Source organism: Haliotis rubra, unplaced genomic scaffold (assembly GCF_003918875.1).
Source record: "Haliotis rubra isolate DU_JTF1 unplaced genomic scaffold, ASM391887v1 Scf1, whole genome shotgun sequence".
NCBI classification, from domain to species: domain Eukaryota; kingdom Metazoa; phylum Mollusca; class Gastropoda; order Lepetellida; family Haliotidae; genus Haliotis; species Haliotis rubra.
Genome location: NW_025764891.1, coordinates 1,984,812 through 2,009,636, shown reverse-complemented (window position 1 = coordinate 2,009,636; position 24,825 = coordinate 1,984,812). Strand labels below are relative to the sequence as shown.

Genomic DNA, 24,825 nt, shown 5'->3' with positions numbered 1-24,825 from the left:
CTAAGATGTGACAAGTCAAATGATATTCACACCTATGAGAAGTCACATGATATTCACAGGTATGACAATTCACATGATATGCACAGGTGTGACATGTCACATGATATTCACAGGTATGACAATTCACACGATATGCACAGGTGCGACATGTCACATGATATTCACAGGTATGACAATTTGCATGATATGCACATATATGTGACAAGTCACGTGATATTCACATCAATCAAATGTCGCATAATATGCACAGGTGTGACACATTACACTGGTATTACGCTTCATATGACAGGAACAGCTAATTAATGACACATATGAACAGGTATCATGTCATGATATGCATGGGTTGGACACATTGCATGATAGATACAGGTATGATATGTCACATGGTATGTACAGGTATGATGCATCATATGACATGCACAGCTATGTCATGACTTGAACAAGTATGAAACAGCATATGCACAGGTATGACATGTAAAACCTTACGCACAAATTTGAAACAATAAGTGATATGTATGTGAATTACATTTCAGATAAATGTGTATAGTATGACATATCATATGATGTTGCTGATGTGACCTGTCACTATATGTCCAGTACACAGGAGCAATCAAAAGGGTGCTCATTCAGTTACAATTTTCTGTTAATTCATATGTACAGACAAACTATACATTGCTATAAAACGATATAATGATAACTTTAGGATTGACTCATGAGAAAATGCTTGCACAATCGACACGGTTGAATTAAAAAGTAAAAATTTGCCCTTCAAAAGAGTTCAAAGAAACCGATAACAGCAAGCCTTTTTCAATTTCTCAGTGCTGGTGGACCACATAATAGAAGATGAGTTACCTCCCTTGTGCTGGCTGACAACAAGGAGATTCCTGACAATCAACCTGACGAAGTGAAGACTGAGGAGTTTGATTTCACCTCTGGACAAGACCTTTCTCAATCACTGTACACAGGGTGTCTGTTCTCAGTTGTATTGAAATTCTGTCACGTTAGTGACTAGTGATGTGATGTGTCTTCGTAATAGAAGAAATGGTTGGATCCTTGAGTTGAAAACTATCATTTTCATGTTTATAACAGTGTTCAGAGTTGCAATCACACCTGTGAATAAAATTCACTACACATAGATTGGTGTTATTTTGTTTATTTTGAAAGGTGTGTAACGTTAGATGGCATCTATTTGGTGTGAGGGCAGTGTGCGAAATAGTTTCCAAATTTTGCTAGCCAGTCGGACTAGCTATGCCTGAAAGTTACTAGCGCACAAAATAATTCACTAGGCAGAAATTTGATTGTAGAAACTAAGCAAAAAGATTACAAAAATAGATGAGAATAAGATAGTGTCGGCATGACACGGGGTTTCATCATTAAGCTACTAATATGATGAACATATTTTTATTTTGATCTTGCAAGAGTTAAAAGTGTATTATAACTTACCAAGTTGGAGAGAGTGATATATTTAAAAAATGACCCCAAGCAAATTCACAAGCCAGTCGGGCCAGTGACTGTGGAGATTCACTGGCCCCGACTGGATTTTTACAAGCCACGGGCTAGCAGGCCAGTGGCTATTTCGCACACTGTGTGAGGGAGTATGCAGAAACATCAGCAGTATTTTGATGAGTTTTGTCTAAATACAGCCACTAAGGTATGCAGGATCTGATTCACAAAGAGTTCCTAATGTTACTACTTATCGTAACCCCCTACTTTATGGGCTTACAAATGACATACTGCTACGAATGTGTTGTGGATCAAGCCCCAGCCCCTTTGAACAACATTACAGTTATTTCACAGTGTTTCAGATGGAGGTGGGAGCTAAGATTGGAGTAATGTGATGCAGGCGTGGTATTCATAAAAGAAGTTAAGTCTGAAATAAAACTTTTGTTTTGACTCTGGAAAATTCTTAGTTTCTTTATGAATACACCCCAGATTGTAGATGTTTACCATGTACACATGGTGCTGATAGACCAAGAAACATCATTAGGATGAATGGGCACTCAAACCCACGACCATATCTTTGTAGAGTGACTTGCAACTCCATTGACAACTGGACCACCTTTGTTCTATTTCAGTTCACAGTCAGGACAAATGGAAGTCTGATTCCACCATGCATCAATCTGTTTCGTATGTGACTGAGATTTGTCAACATCACCCTACTGGAAGTGTATTAGAGGGAATCATTGTATCAGTATATTGTGTGAGGTATGTCTCTTCACCAGGGAGTTTAAGAGGCAGGTATTTGGTTGAAGCCCTGTTGCTGCTTTCTGGAACAATCACTGCTTCCCGGCTTGGTTTAGGCCCTGTTAATCATGTCTGATTACTAGGGAGATGTTTGGTTGAAGCTCTGTTCCTGCTTTCTGTGACATCACTGCATGAGAATTGATGGGAAGCAGGCATGGATAAGATGCTGACCTATCAAGGATTGTATAAAGGGAGTGAACAGGAAGCCAGAAGATCCTGGGGCAGCCAAGGGGAAGCAACTCTGGACAGTGCCACCTATACTGATAACGCCTGGCAGTGATAACCTATTCAAAGCAGTATTAAACCCACTCACTCCTGTGATAAATGTCTGTATCACATGGCAGTTACTCCACGTCTTACACAGAACACAAGTCATCATTGCATAATATATTTATTAGCCTCTGTCATCCTCCTGTGTTGTGACTTGCACGAGTAATTATCAGCACAACTCTGATGCCAACACACCTGCAAGCCATACCTATAGGTAGATCTACTATCCAACATTTGCAAGGTAATGCAATGGAGAGTAACCCTTTCTCTGCTAAGTACTGGATGAGAATGTGTGTTTCAGGTAAATTGATGTCATGAGCAATGCAGCTTGTTTTCGCTGAAATCAAATGTTGGCAAAAGTTCAAAAAGTACAAAATCTGGAACAAGGACTTTTGCAATGTTTTTAGGTATGTCACATTTTCAAATTATCTGTGCAAAAACAGACACAAGACAGTTTGTTTGGATAATTAGTCTGTTCAAGACATGCAACTCCTTAACACACATTTTCATAAAAAAACATGGATAACATCTCTTGGCAAGTTGAGATGAAAACTTTGAAAAGTTTTTCTGAAATAACCACGTTCATAAAGTTGTTTTCTAAAAGGCATCTATAATTTTGCAATCATAACAGCTCACAGGGGAGATTCCTTATGAGAAACCTGAAACCACTGCAAATTTTCAGTTCAATAAATTTTACCCAATAAAACACACAAATGATGTACCATAATTCATCAAGTGACAAACATATTTAACCCAAACCAATAAACCATCTATCGAATTTAGCAGAAAAAGGGTTAACAATCACTTCTATTACAAGCTAAATTGTATCGACAACTGTGAAACACTTAAATAAAACAGTTTTTATGCACAAATATAGTTGAGTATTTGAAGAACAGAGACCCATGGACAAGCTAAAACAGAAATGCGTTGTAACGAACTGTTCGGCGCTGCTGCTGACAGAGTAACTTCAGACAACATCTGATACTCAGTTGGCTGTTTTAATCATAAATACAATATGGCATTTATAGCCGTAACACTTCATAAAGTGCTGTTATTATGTGATAATAAATGACATCTACGGTAACTATATAACTATCAATGATTACACAACTAGAACTATCTATACTGTGACTAGAATACCTATAGAGATCAGGAATAGTACTGGAACTATAGTATTGTATTACTATTATTATTATTAATAATAATATGCATGATATGCTTAAAATACAATAATTGATGATACAAAATGTTTTTTGAGTTTTCTTTTGATGTAAGGTTTTGAAGAAATCGTTTGATTTTTTGAAGAATTGATTCTAACCAATGAATGGAATCACATTTTTGTTTCTAGCAGCAGAAAGATTTTAAAACAAATGGTACAGTCTTAAAAGCAACAAATGTATAACATTTAAAACATGATTAACGTGTTTGAATTATCACAGAACACACACACAACCAACACTGACTTGCTGTAGCAAATAAATTAAATAGTTCTAAAATAAACAGGAATGTTAGATCCTTGTATGGTGCAAAATGCCTGGGTACCACCAGCAGAGTCTATCACGCAAACCTTGATAACTAACACAGTCAAGGTACAAATACAGATATGTTAAATGTAGTAAATATCTACACAATACTCATATTCGCAAAGGGCTGGCATGGTGAATTTCATCCATTTTCCTTGACATAAATCGGTGAAATTGTAAAGCTATTTCATTTTGTTGGATCTCTTTTGATGAGTGAGTGAGTGAAAGAGTATGGCTTTACTCAAGTGTCAGCAATATTCCAGCAAATATCACTGTAGAGAGCATCAGGACTTCGTAGTAGAAGTGAGGAGAATCGAACCTGGACATTTGGTGTGACGAGCAAACACTTTAACCACCAGCCTACCACGATGCCACCTCATTAGATAAGATACCATTTTGATTTCAACTTCTATAAAATGTGGCATATGTCTTGATTCAGAGGTGTAAGTTAAAAAGAGATGTGTATATTTATATAAATTCATTTGATCAAAATTACAAAAATTTGAGTGCTGGATCTATGAAAGACAAGTAAATATTTGTGTAATGTACAAATACGTACATTTCCATTAACTACAGAATATGAAACAAACAGGTGGTCTGTAACATGCTTTAGACATATAATTAGTTGGACAAAAGTTATCTGAAACTTTAGAAAATGGATAAATTCATGGAAATTGCACATTGCCGATGACAGCCAGACTCTTTCTATAGAAAATGTGACAAATTTGTACAGTTAAAGGGACTTGCATGTTAAAAGTGCTTCCTACACAGAAATTACAAACAAGTACTGTTGAAAGACTCAACCTGTAGTTCCTAAATACTAAATATCTTCATGCAGTTTGCTATAAGTGAAGGTTGAGAAAGGGACACGTAACTCAACAACAGTTGCACATTTCACAAATAGACGCGTCACTTTCACAAAGCTGACATAGACATCCCTTCTGCAGCAAATATCGTATTATTGCTTTGAGAGGACACAGAACATGAGACAATGTCAAGGACAGGTGAGACACACAACTTGATAATAATTCACAAGCTGGAACCTGTGACTAATTCATCACTGAAACATCTTGAGCAAAGGCTGGGAAAACAGGCTATACAAAGGAATGGTAAATTTTGAGCAAAGTAAGTCGAAGCTTGCAAAGACGAAATGCACATTTCAAACCAATTTTCAAGTATGATCTACATATGAATTTTAATGATAAATACTGATATTAATTATGTGCATAAATTTAAATAGAACGTAAAATATAAATGCACAGGGATGAAGACTCATGCTGCAGAAGGGATCATCATTACCATGGACCAGCCGGCTAAACAGACCAGCGCACAACAGCACCTACTGTTTATACACACCACACAGCCAGAAGCAGAACTGGCTGATCCATTAAGCAAATTGATTCAAATTACAGCTTTAGACAAGACATCTGACCATCGAAAAAAGAAGAAAATGAGTGTTAAGGCCACTGTGATCAAAGGGGGCAAAGTCAAAATTTTAAGAAATTCCATATATTGATATTCAAATTGATTTTCTCGACTTGCTGATTCACACAGTTAAATTACAGAATATCTTTACGGAAAACAATTACATGGAAACGTTCTGCTCAGCAGAATGACAACAGATTTTTCATTTGGTAAACTGTTTCAAATATATAAATTAAATTCCAAAAAGAGTTGGGTTCCAAAGTTCTTTCAGCCCATGATATCCAGTTTTAAATAAAACTGGTTTGATGAAATTGAATTCAAAATTTAAACAATGTCCCTCTCAAACGCATGCTCACTCATTGTAAGTTAGCATGAGAGGGTAGGGTTCATTTTCTTATTATTTTGCTAACATGTACACAAAACAATGACAAGACAAGACAATTAGGAAAGAGAAAAGAGCTCAGAAAAACAACATTTATGCATGACTGCATGAAGATGCAGGGAGACATATACCATTTATGATAATCAAGTCTGAAAATGGTAATAATTTCAATGTCAGTAAATTCTTCAGCAACCTTTACACGTTGAACTTTGCTGGCGATGCCAAATACTGCAACTGGGGCTATCTCACAGAGCTCCACAGCATTACTGGACAACCCTGCATGGAGTCACACAGCAAAATGGGAGGTAACTCTGCCAGTTAAAACTATTTGCTGCTGGAAAAAAATATTAACACTTTCACTGTGTCTTTGCATTTTGGTTTGATAGCATTAGTTAACAGAAGTCTGGTTATGTAAATCAATCACTGATAAATGCTGTATTGGGCCATGAAGTTGGTTTCTCTAATAGCCACCATTTTGGTCTTTAGTACCATATTCCGTACAATCCTTAATGCTGTCACAAGTAACACAAACCTATGTTGGAGAATACGTCTCTAATGCCAGATCAATTTAAATGTTCTTAAATATTATGTTTTCTTTCATGCTTTAAATTCCATTTGACAACTTTTATTTTTATAAAAATAACCTCAAATCAGTTTTAAAAAAGACATGCTTATTACTTCTTTCTTTAGTTTCACAAATGGCGAATCAATTGTTCTGAGCTAATACATAAATGCAAGTATTGAGAAACATAATCAGTTACCAGTTAATCCAGACAGGTGATCCAGATCTATGTGTCTAGTTTCACTGCATTGTAATAACATGAAGACAACAGCAACACCAAGTCTTGATTAGGTATAATTATGCAACGTTAGTAATTGTTCATTGACATGTTTGATTCAACAAGTTTGGAATATAATTTACATCTTTAGGATTTCTATAAAATAAGTTTGAACAGCACACAAAACTGTGACTGTTTTTTTAGTTTTCAAAGAGCCTAATAAAACAGAACTTGATTTATTTCAACTTTGAAATTAACTCTGTAACCAAAATTTGAATATACATTTTTAAACACAGAACACTGATATGTGTATTTCAAAGAACAAAAATAATGTATATTATAAAAATGGATATAAAAATCAATTCAAAATAAAAGTACTAAAAGCATAAAACATTGTAACTAACAAAAATGCAGTGATCAATAATTGAGAGATCCCTTACACATTATGAGAAAATATATGTTTTTCTTTGACAGAAAAACGGAAGTGATACATTACGATTCATCGTTATCATTATTTTTCACAGCTACAGAAAATACCAGCAGTAACTAATGTTATATACACATTGCATTTCTTCGAGAACAGTTTTGATTCGATGAACAAAATATTTTTACAACTATGCATCAGCAGGAAATAAATGATGTGAAGAAAACCAAACTAGTTCAGATGAATGGCAGTACCAGGAATATGATGCAAACATTTCTGTTAAATTCTAAATGCCTTCCCACGAAAACCTTTTAAAACAAATCTCTGTTGAAAAATGGCTAACAAGGAAAGCAATAATATTCATTTGACAACTGTCTAAGTAAGAGAACTACAAGTGGACTGACTGACTGAGTTTGGTTTTATGCCGCTTTTAGCAATATTCCAGCAACATCACGACGGGGGACACCAGAAATGGGCTTCACGCATTGTACCCATGTGGGGATTCGAACCCGGGTCTTCAGCGTGACAAGCCAACGCTTTAACCACTAGGCTACCCCACTGCCCCCTACTACAAGTGGAACAAACTAAGGTGTTATAGTATGAATGCATTATCAACACAAGGGCGTTATTATCTATGCAATATTCAATTGTATATCATCCTTATAAAAAAACAACTGTGGTCAGTTTCTCATATAGTAGGTACCGTTTGCCATAATTGTATCCAAAGTGTTGTAACCAAATGTTTTACCTTGTGTTTTATGCAATGGTTTGTAAGTTTATGAGTCTGAGTCAGCACCCAATACATTGACAGAATGACATGAGTACAGGAAACTTGTGACAATGAATGTGTTCCTGCTGTGTTTCTACCCTGTTCAATAGAATGAAAACTTGACCATACTCAACACCCACCTCCAAGTTGTAAAGTAAATGCATTGATCATCTTTCCCTAAAGCTCCCAACCTATCATTGCACAAGCCCATGTACAACCCTGGGCAATATGTAGGACTTTGGGGTTACTGTAGCACTAGTTTTGCCATGTTTCAATGGCACAATAATCCAAACATTTACAATTTTACTGCCATGAATTAATAAAACTGGTATATATACAATCAAAATCAAAATTATTTCCCCTTTTTGTCTCTCCTTTTTAATCCTATCTAATTGTGTCACCAAAACGTTACATTTTAAAAGTCCTAATACCTAAGTATAGGTGCGTACAGTACATTGTATTATGATACACCTGTATTGTTAACGGTTACTATCATACATACAAATACAGGCTACAGCCATTTATGTTGGAGTAAAAGGCTGGTAATAATATATCATGCTTTGTTAAAATCACACAAACAAAAATTTGCATTAACTTGACAAAGGCATAATAAATTGGTTTTCAGGTCTAAAACAACAAATAAAGTATTATCACATTCTATGGTTAGTTTAGCCATTTTGTTTCTAAACATTGCAAAACAGATTGTAAAATACTGTGTCAATTCTAGTATGACCAATAATATACATAAAATAACAATGAACTCTTACTGCTGTCTAACAATAAAACATACATCAACATACTTGAGTGATCCTTCAAAGAATCTGAACAAGTGGTTAGGAAAATCATATCCAGTGAACAAGCTCTAGTAACATGTAAGTTGGTGGAGTCCAAGGCAAGTCAAATGGGGGTGTCAGGATCTTACTACGGCGAAACCATGCTCATCCTGGTGGAGAATTAACAACGAAATTATCCCAATTTCAAATTTCACGATTAAAGAATCATGGTCACCGAGTTATGTCACTTTGTATAAATGTAACCGTTCCAGTAGTGATCTTTTAGAAGGTGGGCTTTCGGATGATGAGATTTGAAAAAAACATCGTTTCACTGAACATCCCTCAGAATGAGACTTTGATTGACTTACTGTACATAAGCAAATACAGTCAATTTTGATGTGTACAACAGACTAATGGTGTATGTATACCACAATATGCAGGTGTAAACAGAGACATTGAAATACACACTTGTCAGTTGCAACATTTTCAGTGATGCACATTTTTTAATCTTGGTCATGTTAAAAGAACAAGCTCATTTCAACAATACAAATACCACTTATATCTGCCAATCATCCTGACTGACAGCTCACACATTCACATTTCAGCCAATCAGATCAGTAGTGTATTAACCAACCATTATCAAATGTACAAACATGTAAGTTTCATATCAGCAAATGGTACTTCCCGACACAAATTGACAGCTGTCAATCAATTTCATACATGCATATCGCCTGTGTCAAAAGCTTCTACCCAAATAACTACAACTAAAATAAATAAATCATTTTGGGCAAAATCACCATTGATGTAGTTAGAAATGGTTGTAAACAACAGCGAATGGTTGAAAAGAAACGTGTGCTCAGCTGATATCAAACTGGGAGGGTTGGCCACCAGTCTCTACACGAGGTGCTGTCATTAGTGAAAGGCTTTGTGTATGTTGTTGTTTTCAGCATAATCTAGTGACAAGGTTCATCGTAATGTCGTTTCTCAAGCCCTGTCTCCATGTAATGGGGCCTCGACATCTCCATGGCAACAACACCACCTCACTTGGGTGATGTCAGCTGAGCAATTGACCCGAGGACTGACTGCATACCGTTCTTGAGAGTGGAGCCAATGTTCTGGAACACAATAACTAAAAGTTAGACCTAGAACCACTGAAGAATAAAAATAAACATGCTTGGATATAAGAACCTTACAATGCAATAGGATTCTGTAATTATTGGATACAAGTACGAATAACAGAGTCTTGACACATACAGGAACCTTGTTAACCTTGACTGCCACAAAATTTGCCAGATGGACAATGTTCTTGGATGTTATTTTCAAAGGAGTGAGTCAGCAAGAAGGTTTCAGTAGTTCTTCGCTACATTTATGTTATATCACAATATGTCGACCCAGTAAGTCCTGACAAAACAACCAGTGTTTGGCTAGGACTGACTGACTGAGTTTGGGTTTACACCGCTTTTAGCAATATTCCAGCAACATCACAGCGGGGGACACCAGAAATGGGCTTCACACATTGTAACCATGTGGGGATTCGAACCCGGGTCTTCGGCGTGACGAGCCAACGCTTTAACCATTAGGCTACCCCACCACCCCTGGCTAGGAGGAAAGATTAAGGCTACAATGATACAAGCTTTTGCATACATATCTCAGTTGTGAAGTTACATCAATGTTCATCATATATATGATAAGATACACCTTATGATACTCAAAACCTTGACATTTGGTATCTTAATACACTTTCAGGATCCACCTGAAGAATTAGCCCATAAAGAATGAGAAAAATAAATCAAGAAGTTGTTATCCATGTGATTTGTCTTGTATTAATACACTTTCATCAGTGTAAATCCAACAAAAACAATTTGAGTACAAACATAATATCAAACCAATGGCTTGAACCCTCTTGTACATACAAGCCCCAAATTGTATTTTACAATTTATGTTCAAACTGTAACATATATGCCTATCATCTTTTTACATACAATGACTCATAGTTACATCCCTGGATTCACATGAGGACCTACTATCAAACTAAATGCTCCTCAGCTTTAGTGACCCTGAAATCCCAACTGGCTCTAAGGACATGTGTTGGGTATGACGATTCCAGTAGAATGAACATAAACAAGGCTCCAATGATATTAATTGCAGATTGAAAGCAATGTTAGATGGATGAAACTATAAGCACTAATGATGAATCTGATATTACTGAAAAGCACTCCATAACAAAATACAAAAACTCATAATTGTCTCAAATAATTATTCAAATTCCACTAATAAATGACTCAAAGACTGAAAATAAAATCCTTACACTTAAAAGCTACAAATACAAGATATTGCATAGTACATAACGATAATCAAATCAGTCTGAATATACATGCTCAAAGAACTTCAAACAATCAGTTTCTTCCCACTGATAGACAACTTTTTCCACAGGATATATATGGGTCTGAAGAGTGAGGTGAGTATAAAGAGGGAGATAACCCTTGTTAAGGGAAGTAACTCTGCAGGCACCCAGCATTCAAGTGATAGAAGCTTACATGGAAGGAAGTTAGCTTCTTTTGCAGCTGGCAGTGAGTGGGTACAACATGGAAACAACACATGCAGACGAAAAGCAGTGAATAGAAGCCAGAAAACAGATTATGCAAACAGTAGAAATACTGAACAGATTTTCTACGGAGGCCAAATCATCAAATTGCAATATATTCACAACAATTAGATATTTGATATGAACAATCTGGAAGTTAAAGATTTGATAAATATTGTGCATTACTTGGCATGATAGTTTCATAAAAAATATTCACAGACCCAAACAACTTAGATACTCATAGTAAAAAAATAATGACAGCTGTTGAACTTATTATATCTACATAAAGATATACAGTTGTCTACATCAGCATATATAATCTGTTCAGCACTTTCTGACTGTTCACATATTACATGTACACGTTGAGTCACACATGAACACAGTTTGTGTCTATGCAAATAGGCTTATAATGGCATGCCCATCAGCAAAAAGCATCTTATTGCCACAACACTTCACAAATATACGTTTCACTCAAAGCCTTCAATGCCCACTGATAGCTGCAAAAGGAAGCCAAAGATCAGACAGTACAGTCTGTTCTTCCGACTGTTACCTAGACAACAACCTCAGCACTGTCCTGCTCTCTTGCTTTTAAGAATTCCGATGACATTTTGAACACTTTGCACACTGGCTTTAACTCCAGCCTTTAAGGTTGCCCCTAGTCCCTGGGAGAACAAAAGAACGTAAAACAACAACCAAATCAAAGAACTCTACTATGGTTCGGGGACTCAGTATATACACTCTGTGCCTGATACCTTGAACATGCCGAAATATAACATCAATTCTCAGAAGATTCTATGCTTTTCACACGGGTCATTAACTCCAGGGTAAAAAATGATCAAAATTAGTTTTAGAGTTAAATTAATTATCAAAATGAAGAGTCCAAAGGAAATCAGTTGTCTGACATGGGGGTAATTTTAAACCCTGAACACTGCAGTATCTGCAGTAAAAGGTATAGGGCACAGAGTGAACATAGACATCATTCAAACAGAGTTCTCGTACAATCATGTTTGAAGTAGTTACCCTTCAACAAGGACAATACTAAATTTATTTCTGTGATAAAGATACAGCTGCGACGAACTACTACTGTGTCAGTGCTCCATGGGAAGACTGCTGTGAGATATCGGTCAACTTGTAGCCAGTATAATGGAACAATAAACAGTAACATCCATTAGACACACACTACAACAGTACCGGTACTGATAATATATCATGACATTGTGAACGGAAAATGTAAAGACATCAGCAAAGGTATATTCATCACGGTTGTCAGTGGAATTTGCCTATTTCCTTTATAACTTAAGGATAAAATCGCAGGTGTTGATGTCTGTCACCATTCTCTTCCCACAGAGGTTACTTGTCATATCTTCCCACGAACCTCTGTTCTAATACGGCCCTTTCATGGTGCGCGTGTTCAGGATTCGTGATTGGTTGCAATCAGATTTAGTTGTGCAATCAGCGACGTTGTTTCAAAAGTGATCATTCGCAAGGCCTCGGTAATTTCCGTATGCTTCGGGAAAACTAGAACCTCTTCACCTGCGCGATGCTCAAACGTTTCTTCTAGACAGAACTCAGTCATGTAATGGCGGATCGATGGCGTCTCCATTTTTTATATTTGTGGCCCCACATTTGCTTGTATTAGTCAGGTTGGAGCTAAGTCGGTGTAACACGTTTTCTGATTGGATAGAAAGAAGGGAGATAAGTCGTGTTGCGATTTTTGGCCGATAGGGGATTTTACGAGAACCGGGAAATATGGCCGTATTAGAACAGAGGTTCGTAGGAAGATATGACAAGTAACCTCTGTGGGAAGAGAATGGTCTGTCACCAGAACACATCAAGTGATGAGGGAATCGTGTGAGGAAACTTTATCATACTTGCAATAGGGTATTTGTTTCAGCATGTTAACAGAAGGAATGTTTACATTCATTGTATCAGAGTTATGTCAATAGTGTAAAACAAGTACATGTATGTTTACATTTTAGAGTATAAGGTATTTCTGTCAATATTCTATTCATACAATTCATGTTTCACATGTCTTTCAGGTAAGATATTTACAAGTTCAATCAGACAATCTTTGTGTGTGTGGCTTATATACCATTATCATGAACAAACTATCTCAATATGCATACACATGTATTTATATTAATATCAATGTATGATACTATTCACATGATGCAGGCCAAGAGAAGATGATGCACACTGAATCCTGGTCACTACCAGGGAGGAGAATATATTTTTAAAAAAGAAGAAGTAACGTAAGTGTTTCGAATAAGATGACATTGGACTTGTTTCAAACTGAAGCTAATGGAATCACTGGGAATGACGACAGTTGAAGAAACATCAAAGAGGAACTGATACCATATGACGTGAAAAATATATGAAACACATATGAAAATAGAATCTTTGAGAAGGACCAACAGACCTATTGTATTCTTCGCACATTTTTATGCTACACACAAATGTATCTAAATAATGTTCCCAATTTTACTTTAAGCCCAATATATTATCTAAACATAAACATGTTTGTGTGATCAGAAGAATGTCATAGAATCAAAACATATAAATGATTAATTAAAATATTTATGATTAATTAAAATATATATGATTAATTAAAGTTGTTACCCACACATCTTTGAAAGTTAACATTCATGTATGTTTTGCAAGAACAGACCTATTTGTATGAATATGTATTTCAGGCAAAATGCAAAAAAGAAACCTTCTTATATTATTGTGTTGGTAATTCCAAACAAATTCTATTATTCAAATAATGAGATTACAGAAACACACAACTATAAATGAACAAATAAATAAATAATTGAACAAAAAGATGAGAAAGAAACCCTGAAACTATGCGGCATGCGTCTATAGCACCAGGAGAGTGAAGTATTTGTTAGCATAGTAGTCCAGGAAATGCCATTGTTTAGAAGGAATATATAATATGTAAGCAACAGGCATGACGTTGGAATGATTCAAGAAGTGTATGGCAACACCCTCATGAGAATGTGAATAAAGCAGTGTTACAGAATGTGTGGCTTGTTTAAATGACCTTATCTAGTCTCTAGTTGCCATATTGAAAATGTTGGTGACAAACGAGAGTTCTCTCCCTTACCTTTCCACCCTGTGATGGTGTCTTTGGTGTCTGGGGATGTGCATCCAGACATTTCTGGTAACGGAGCTGTGAAAAATCAGAAACACATCTTATTCAGCTACACTTGGTAACTCAAAACATCTGGGCGGACTTGCAGGAAGCAATCCCATGTAAGGGAGTTACAAGGGCAAAGACTGCGAAAGTTACCCCAGAAACATTTAGGAGACAATGGCCAGTTCCTAACAGTTCTCACTGAGATTACATCACACTCACATATTTACTACTCAAAATGGTTTTGGTTTGTTGTTTAACACCGCACTCAGCAATATTCCAGCTATATGGCGGCGGTCTGTAAATAATCGAGTCTGGACCAGAAAATCCAGTAATCAACAGCACGTGCATCAAACTATGCAACTGGGATACGATGACATGTGGGAACCAAGTCAGCGAGCCTGACCACCCGATCCTGTTAGTCGTCTCTTACGACAAGCATCGGTTACTGAAGATCAATACTAACCCGGATCTTCAGGACCTACCGATTCTTTTATATAGTCAGTTATAGTTTTAATTCACAATGAAGGACATTCGAGAAGATTGTAATATCCCTAAATCATGTCTCTAGTGATCTTACCTTGCAAGCAGCTTCAATGGTTTTACACAGAGGACCAGCTGAAGGCTCAGTGGAACACATGGGCGTAGAAGTCGTCCTGTGCATTGTGCATTATGAATGCACACAATCTGGTGAAACAAAGCATGTTTCCTTGTAGACGACATTTAATAAAGAACCGTTATCAAGGACAATTGTTTTTCTATACATCTTAATGGTATAGATCACTGATTCTGTATATATTTGACTAGTGAGTTTGGTTTGAGTTTTGACCAGTATTTCAGTCATGTGATGGTGTGTCGGTTTGATGTAGGAGGACAGTCTGTAGCGATGTCTTGGAGGTTTTCCACTTAGGTAAAACCCACCAAGTTATTGCACTGACAAACCTAGCAATGTTCGTATCTGGGATTCAAAGCCAAGATCATAGATTTCAATGACATTCTTTAGAGACGCACGCCTCCATCAACAATAAACTAAGCAGCACATGTTCCAATCCTCGGCCACATCCCCAATATGACATGTGTACAATGACTGTTGTTAGTGTATGATCAGTTTAACAGATGAGATCACTTTGTTGATTTGAGTGCATCAGGATTTCAGCAATATTCCAGCAACAGCTTGGTAGTTTCTGGTAGACACCAGAAATGGGCTTCAGACTCAGTAATTGTGTGGGGATCTGAAACTGGGTCTTTGGCATGACATGTGAATGCTTAAAAACTACTGCAATGCACCATGTCAATTTGAAACCTTGATGCTAAATAGCTAGTATCAGACACTGTTCTTCAAATGTTTTGTGAACAATCTGAAAGAAGCATAATCCACAGCTCTGTCCATTAAATGTGGCAGGAGTGAAACAGTCAATGAATATAGAATGTGTCAGAATATTGACACGAGTCTCTGTCACTCACTTGACGTTGTTCATAGCAATACCCATGAAGGATAAGAAGCGGACTCGACATTCATCAATCTTATTCTCGGGTCTCTGTAAAAAGAAAAAAATCTCTTGTGAACATAAAATGGATGGTTGAATTATCACTGACAAGTGTCATCATGTAAAAAGGTCTTACATAACTACAGGGGCCCAATAATTCATTTTAATAATTAATTTCAAAGATGCTTATCGGAAATATGAGGCTTGTAAATTACAGTGCACTCAATATATTTTCTTCCACTTTTCTAAACTGTATATCCAAGAAATGATTAAAGAGTAAATGCTTCCACTTTTCTAAATATTCTAAACTGTATATCCAAGAAATGACCGAAGAGTAAATGCTTGCACTTTTCTAAATACTGTAAACCGTATATTCAAGAAATAACCGAAGAGTAAATGCTTGCACTTTTCTAAATACTGTAAACCGTATATTCAAGAGATAAATTCTTTTCTTTCTGGAATATAGATGTCAAGAATGCAGCAGTCTTGTGTACATACCCCATGTTCAGAGATGGTGAGTGTTGAGGGTGCTATAGCAACATTGACAAAAAGCCATCTCTCAGGGGGCACCTTGCGATATGCTCGCTCTATCGCTTCATTCAATGTGTCCATACCTGAAAAATTAGGAGCAGTTATACAGTTTCCCCTATTACACAAACATACAGACATCAATTAATACAGTAAAGATATGGTAAAGATACAGTAAACTTTCAGTCAGTAACAATGTTACTGTATTTCCAATGTTTTGCAGGTTAAGATGATTATGTAGAAAGTGACAAATCATGAAGATGTATTTGTCTATCTCTGGTTTAATTATATGATGTATATAGCCAGCATCTTATTGAAATGTGAATCATAAGACCTGGCCTTCATCTGAAACACGATTGTCAGAATATAAATGTTTTGTATTTTGTTTCACGCCTCTCAGTAATATTCCACCATATGTATACAACCTAATCCAGATTTAACATGGCTAGTTATTGATATATTAAGCCATGTTCATGTTGTCAGGGTATAAAAACATGAACATAACCAGTTCACCAAGCATAACCACCCAGTCCTTTCAGTTCCTTTGTATTACACAAAGAGATTTGTTTGTGGTTTAATGCCATGTTCAGCAATAATCCAGCTATACGATGGCAGCCTGTAAATCAAATCTGGACTAGGCAATCCTGTGATTGACATCATGAGCATCAATCTATTCCCTCTGTGATACAATGAAATACATCAACCAGGTCACAGATGCCTACCACACGTTCGCGTTAGTTGCCTCTAACGACAAGGATGGGTGTGCTGAAGATCATGTCTAACTCGCATTTTCACAGGTAACAATCACAGGTAACATGAACAATCACAGGTAGCTGGGAACCTAACCAAACTGAGAAACTCTACCAGGGATTTACAAAGCTTCAACTTTAGAATAATGGCTTTACAAAACCTATTCCCTATAAAAGGTCAGACAGAAATTGCCATGAACCATGAACAGTGCTGTTGATATATATATATATGTGAAGATTACCCTTTATTTGCCTCCTTCCTTCACAGACGTCTACAAAGGCAGCAGATTGAAATTTAAAGCAGAATATATTGAGCATAACTGTAAACATCCATGCAAAATTTCCGTCTCACTGAGTCAGTGGTTAATAAAAAAAATCTGAACCGTTGAAGGTCAGGATTGACTATGGACTGAAGAGAGCATATACCCTACGCTCATCAATGACCTTACAACCACAATAATGAAATATTTTATAAAATGGTAGCCTTCTATGAAACTGATGTCTTGTAGAATGGTACCTGTGGCTCTGTCGACTTCCATCTGGCCCAAGTAGTGGCACCGGATGTTCTTTTTGGGTTCCTCCATTGGAGTCGGGAACGATGCATCTGCAACAATGGACGGTCAAACTGTCACAAAAAGATCCACAACTATTTCTGATAATACGATTTCAAACCCTTACACCCAATTTGTTTTTATCTATGACAGAAACCACAACTGTTGGCTAACAAAATTTGAATAGAAAGTGCTTAAAAATAAAGACATGGTTTCTGATGGAACAGAAGAATGTTCAATCCAAATTTATGAGCATTTAGAAACTGGCCTATAGCAATTTGTTTTAGAGCAAGTTATTGAATAAATACCATTTCACAAATATTTCTTCCAAAAAGATTTTTTCCCAAAATATGTAATAAAAAAGAATGTTTTCTCAAGGTTAATAAATTTAGCACCATTTACATTCCTACTCTCAGTGCTCATTATCCCTAAACTGAAAAACATTTGTTACTAATGCCCAAACACAAGATTCTGGACAAGCCCCTACTGGAATAGAGACTCTGGAAGGAAAGCTTCTGTCCATTTGGCTGGTTGGTTTTCTCCAAATTAGGCAGGTCCGTAGGTCGGCTGAGTCTCTGCATAGCTGTCCTCTCCACCATGATCTTCTTGCAGATGTCCCTCAGCGTGTTGGCGATCTGCCTTGCTGGGGTGTCGCAGCGGAACACGTGACACATGTGGCGGCGGCTCATCTTATCCCGCGCAACATACGCAAAATCTCTACAATTCCAAAACAGTGGAACATTAACACTGAAAGAAGGTTGCTGAATAAGAACAGGTACAGTTTTATTTAACCTGTTTCTGATTTGCATTTATTACAATAAAATCAAGAATCAGAAAAGTCTTTCAGGGGAATGGAATAAAAAGGTATGATAACTGATAATAGTCACTATCTCACACATATTTGATCCGTCAGGTTATAAATATCGTCAACAAGTCTTCCTTGGGGGTTAGAGTCCAACTGGTCGGGAGACTGAACACTGATTCACATATAGCAGAAGAATGGTAACATTGTCTCCAAGGTCATGTCCCGAACTACACCTTTTCTGAAGGTCATCTAGTAATCCTCAATGCAAATTCAGCAGCAAGGTGTTGAATTATCTGGCTGTGACCAGGTCAGTTACAATGACATACCCGATCAGTCAGGTCACAGCTGGGAGATAGCATACCCTGCCCTGTTGCTCAGTAGCCATCGAGTCCATAGACTGATCATCAATCTACACAACTGGACATGATATACCCAATCAGTCATAGCTTGGAGATGGTATGCTCTGCCCTGGAACTCTGCAGCTATAGCGTCTGAGTATCAATTCAAATATCTTAAGTCTGAGACTAGTGAAAATCAGCTAATTGTTTTCGCTCAAAATCTTGTCAAGTTACATGACCACTCGCCCAAAGTAGGCTCTAGATGAACCTGACACGATAATGGATCCAAAATAACAAACAAAAGCACATCCCTGAGCTGCACATGAAGTGAGAAGGCACCAAAGCAGATGTTTGTGGGTGATAGATGATTGCATGAATGTAAGTACTCAAACTGAAGGCAAAGAAAACACTCAACAAACAGGCACAAAATGTTCACCTTCCAAATCATAGTTTTCACCTTGACACCAAATACTATGAATTAAATGACAATATACCAAGATTGTAACATATAAGTCAATAGGTCAAATTCTGTTCTTTAAGACTTTTCATTAAAATTGACTTTCATTATAATCACAAATGTTGTTTCCCAATGAATGTCTTTACTAACTTGTGATTTCTTAAAACAAGTTTGATCACACTCATTCAGATGAACAGACCAAACTAAATACATGTAGATTTTTATAAATTTTTTCTTTTCTCTAAGATACAGCAAGAATAATACAAATGAATGAATAAACATATTTCATCAGAAAATAAATGAACGCAGACAGAAAGACTGACAGTCCAGACTGAAGAGCTACGCAAACATGGAGTACATCAAGAGTTACCTTTCCCTGACAGATGAGGGAGAAAGGAGACAAAAGAGATGTTAGAGACCCAAGAAAAACAAAATCCATAATCTATCAAATTTATCATCAATTAAAAGAGTTATAATCTACATACGAAATGAGTGATAGATTAATACAAATTAATTTCACATTCCAAATTAATTCATAAGTAAATAAACACTGAAACATAATTTCAAGTTGCAATGCATTGATGCTGACTGATTAAACAAAGTCTGCAGATTTTGGGACCTGTAAGAGGAGATATACTGTTTACTGGAAGACTAATGATTAGATGGAGAGAGCGATGATAACAGAGGCTTTACTGAAGTTGACTCACATTCTGGTACCAGAGATCTGGCAAACATTCCAGAACTACCCATAAATTTAGATCCTGTTTCAGGAACATGGGATGTAACAATATAGTGAGGTGCTTAAGATTTTGATAAACCAAAATTATACATGCCACTCAAGAAGTCGAAAAACACCAGATTTGCTTCATACGACAAAAGTTAATATCATAATTCAAAGAAGTCGTGGCTGAACTTCTTTTGAGACGTATATTTCATTTTAGAGTGATGCTTTGTTTCTTAATAACCTGAAACTATTAGAATCAATGGCTATTACAAATGATAGAAATGATTAACATGATTTTGCTGAATTTTCCAGTGAACTGTGATTGTAACAGGCCTGGTTTCAAGAACAGAAGTACAATATCAATTTGCCTCCAAGCAATGACATTAACATCAGGAGCAAATGGTGGGTTTTTTTAGAAAATGATTTTTTTTTTACATAATTAACTTCATGGAATCATGGACCCTGACTGACCCAGAAAATGGCCATTGACCTCCTTGTCAAAACAACAGTGTAACACACTGCCCTATTTAATAGGCCATTAAGAAATAATTATGACCAATAACAATAACCAAAAATGATGCCAACATAAAGGGTGAGCCACTGATCTCTTATACTGCCCCAGATGGACACTAATTGAATTGCTCAGATGGAGGTAATGTCAAAATAATATCAAATTCGTGTAGCTTCTTGGCAAATTGACCATGTAAAATGTTCAAATAATCTCTTCTGTGGTTTGAAAATCAATACGCTTTATCAACAACTCCATATCCCTATACATCCATGTTATATTGCTATAACACATGCATAGAGAAAGCGTCTATGTTGTTACATCCCTATAAGGAACAGGTGCTTGTTGTGATGTTGGTGGGAGACAGTTCCCCAGGCTTACCTCCCATTGTCCCGCCCAACTCCCCACACTCGGATGGAGTGGATTGGCTGGCAGTTGAGGAGGCTGCAGTCCTGGGTGTCCATGAGGCGTAGACTGGTGCTGTCCAGGTCCATGAACAGGTCTTTGCCCTGAAACATTCATCATATGCCCTGAAATTTCTAGTTCAGCCCGTAGATATTCACCATAAGTTTTTTAAATACTGTTTGCAAGTCCTGAATACATATCAACGATTCTGACACATCAAGAGCCCTTGAATACATAATAAATATTTTAATGTAATAACATATTTTCTGTAATGTTCAAAGTCTAGTATTTTGGGGGGTTGAGTCCCATGAAGAATACAAACACACACTCGCAGATTGAGAGACTTGCAAAGCCTTGTTTGGTCCATTAACATATACTGGCCTAAATAAACATTAAACTTCACTATAATGATGCTGAGTGTCAAGTTCGGGTTACTAGCCTGAAAAGGTGTTGGGCTAACCGCCCGGTGAGAACTTTATTATATTCAGAGTCAGTGTTATGTTCAGAATTAGACATGGAAAATCAGAAAATCTGCTATAGATCTAAATCCTACAACAATCTGAAAATCTACTATAAATGTAAATCCTGTTACAGAACTGAGAATCTGCTATAGAGCTGAATACTGCAACGGATCTAAAAAAATATCTAAGCTAAAAAGAATACTGGGTATTCTCAATTACAAATTTGAAACAAAATAACAAGTAATAAATTTGTGCAGACTTCAAAGAAACAAATTATTTTGTTGTAAACTGTGGGACATGATTAGATTACGATTGTCAGAGCTGGAAGGTCGGATTAAAGTTGTCAAGTATAAAATCTTGGAACTGTGAAAATTTGTAAATTTGTCAAAATGGTTTGAAATCTGAGAGTCTTGTCAAAGCATTTAAATCTTTGGCTGTCATGCCACGTCATTATAACTTCCATTTTATCAATAATGTCTTTAAAATGAACACACAAAAAACGTTTTGATTCTAAAACTCTTTGAGCATTGGAAATATCAAAAGTTATCTGCACACATCATAAAAGTACATCATAATTACTGAAAACATAAATAATCCACTGAGCAGAGCGAAATCGATGCTATGATGTTTAAATGTCATTCTGCGTTTTAAGACTATAATAAAGCAATGGAATGATAAGGGATTGTTCTACAGCAAAGATCAAAACACTCCCAGTGATGATCAATAGTGTTGTTAAACTATCAAAATCACATTATTTCATCAAATTTACAACGTGATAATTTATTCCTCACAATTTTCCAATAATAAATAGTGCCATGTTAGTGTGGGTGTCCGACCACAAATACAACCACCGCAATAGATCAACATGTATGAAAAAAACAACTGATTTTTTTCTTTTCTGTTTATGTATTTTCAGTTATGAAAGTGTTACGTTAAGCATAAGGTCACCAGGCCTCACAGTCATAGAACATGGGGTGAAACTGACCCAGACGGCAGACGGCAGACAGCAGACGGCAGACGGTAGACATCTGCTATTATATATATGAAGTTTGTTTGTTGTTTAATGCTGCACTCAGCAATATTCCAGCAATATCACAGCGGGGGACACCAGAAACAAGCTTCACACATTGTAACCATGTGGGGAATCAAACCTGGGCCTTCGGTGTGACGAGTGAACGCTTTAACCACTAGGCTATCCCATCGCCCCTCCCACTTAGTAAAACTGAATATGCTATTTTGTGCTATGTTACCCATCAGCGCCTGAGTATAACATGCATATACACAGCTTGAAGTTCACATATCAATAGGGATGCAACTTCACAGTCATTTCTTTCTTGCCTGAAGAGTGACGAACATAAAGTTTCCATAAGTTGCTTGAAATGATACTAGCCTTTGAATATTTTGAACATCAGATAAACTGAGTCAACTGGCACCCTTCATAAATGGTATGGATTCTAAAATGTTCCAAGCATGTTAGTTCAGTCTCCTCAAAACGTAATTGGCCTCTTGGATGACAATAATTTCTGGCATACATACATTTTTAGTTATGGAGTCCTGAATGTGTGACTACAATCGCTTTATATTTTCAATTTATAGTTGTGAAAAACGATTTAAATATTCATATTTCCACCAAATAAAAATGCTGAATCCAGTAAACGTTTTTGGCAACTCTCCTGAATGGCTTCGAAGCGTTCTCTTTATTCCTAATACTGAAACGTTTATCAAAATGAACTTTCTGAATTTGGTTTCTAACAATTACACTAGAATATAGAAGAACCCTCTCCACATATATTTAGGCAATAGAATGCTTGAACACTGGGCATGATGGAGCCAGTCCTATGGCACAACACTATCAATCCCTCCGACATAAAAAAGATATTTATTCTTTCCGTATGATTCATAACCAAACTGTTGTATCAGTTTCAAGTTCGATAAGTTTATAATGGATGAATCTTAATCACATTTGTCACTTCGGGGTTGGCAAAAAACGTAAATGTTGTGCTCTGGGAATCAGCAAAATATTTCATTCTTGGTGTCAGGTTTCAAAATTACACTCACATCTCCCCATCTTCCAACAACGTCGTTAATATCGTTCCTCCCCAGGGAGAGATCAACAATACATTTGTTGACAGCCTTGCTGCTTCTTTCGGGCGTCAGGTCTTCTTCTGCTATTCCCACCCAGCCTAATGACCTCACCGCAAATCGGATCGGTTTCTCTGTGAGTTCATCAGGCAGACTTTCTTTTCTCTCCAGAGGGGAGCACCTGTCAAAACATTAATCAATATCCTAATTGACACGACCAGACACGGTAATTAGAAATGAACCGGAGATCTCCCCGACCCAACTCATTTGCATACTCGCATTTGGTGTTGGAGTCAACTCTCTAACATGAGAGGTAAAATAAAAATCAGATTTCATTTATAAAGTATTGAGCATTGACCATTCTGAGATCTGTCATGGACTGCAAATGCTCCTTGAAGGAAATGAAAGATCCTTATCAAATTAAGATGTCGCTTTTTTCCCTGCGACTTAAAAAACAGATTCCTGAAAGGCATTCTGATAAGGGCACAGTTGGTCGTTTCATTGGGATCTTCGACCAAGGGAGCCAAAACCTTCAAGTCTTGTATTCCTGTCAGTCATGGCCTTGCCTCCATTGAGACTTCTCATTGCCAACAATTTGAACCTGTCCAAAATACTTTATTTTTTTTCTGAATTGAGTGTGAAAAAACTCTAAGTCTGGATTAGGCTTTCAAATTTGGGATTTTGAAAACAAATCCCTTAGGAAGACATGTAGAGAACATATTCTTCATTCTTTACTGCAGTTTGATCGACAAAGGTCTCTGTTCGTGCACAATGACAGGAAACATATTTGTGGTTTCAGAGTGGAATATATGATAGTGGAGTCATAAATATAGGAGATAAACTTATTATTTATTTTGAATTTACATGAGAGGTATGCTGAACATACTGCATCTGATACTGTCAGTTTTAATGTTACTTGACAACACCTCTGACAACTACACTATCTGTTTGAAGAACACTGGTAACAAGGGCTGAGAAATATTTGTTAACGGGCAGAGTTAGGACTTTGTGACACACACATATCTTTATAACATTTCATTGTTATTTTTGCTATGAACTTAGAAGTCACTTAACCATGAGATAGCATTTGAATGTAAATGGCTGTCTTTATGGCCTCACTGTGACTGCAATGTATAATTTTGACATGGGTCATAGAGATTAGGCAACAACAAAAAGAAAATGTCCGTTTCCGGTAACCTGACCGACCCTATCCTAACCCACCCAACCCTAAATCTTTTTTTAACCAAGTCAAAATCATGACTGGAGTGCATTTCAACTCATCATTTTCATCCAAATCGAGTATGATATTTTCATGTTTTTCAGTGTACATAAGGCTAAAATGGATTGCATTGAAATGGCATAAAGGGCTCTCACTGACAAAACCTGCAAATAAATAACATGAATAATGATTTGATATAGAA

At 36.6% G+C, this 24,825-nt stretch overlaps 2 protein-coding genes across 4 annotated transcripts in view; one reads left to right on the top strand and one right to left on the bottom strand.

Annotated features, from left to right (window-relative positions):
• LOC124266177 (putative methyltransferase NSUN7) overlaps nucleotides 1–1,135 on the top strand; it is a 67,963-nt gene extending 66,828 nt beyond the window's left edge. For all 3 annotated transcript variants that reach the window (XR_006895739.1, XR_006895720.1, XR_006895683.1), the window contains one exon: nucleotides 820–1,135. The gene's annotated coding sequence lies outside the window, so the exon portion shown is untranslated. The remainder of the gene's footprint in view (nucleotides 1–819) is intronic.
• Nucleotides 1,136–2,622: 1,487 nt separating this feature from the next.
• The window catches only part of LOC124286914 (amyloid beta precursor protein binding family B member 2-like), a 130,891-nt gene continuing 108,688 nt past the window's right edge, over nucleotides 2,623–24,825 (bottom strand). The window contains 11 exon segments of the mRNA XM_046723402.1: nucleotides 2,623–9,704; nucleotides 14,280–14,345; nucleotides 14,890–14,938; nucleotides 14,940–14,996; nucleotides 15,774–15,847; nucleotides 16,295–16,410; nucleotides 17,591–17,677; nucleotides 18,112–18,341; nucleotides 19,595–19,600; nucleotides 20,838–20,965; nucleotides 23,381–23,585. Of these exon segments, the coding sequence (XP_046579358.1) occupies nucleotides 9,630–9,704; nucleotides 14,280–14,345; nucleotides 14,890–14,938; nucleotides 14,940–14,996; nucleotides 15,774–15,847; nucleotides 16,295–16,410; nucleotides 17,591–17,677; nucleotides 18,112–18,341; nucleotides 19,595–19,600; nucleotides 20,838–20,965; nucleotides 23,381–23,585 (1,093 nt within the window). The 3' untranslated portion in view covers nucleotides 2,623–9,629.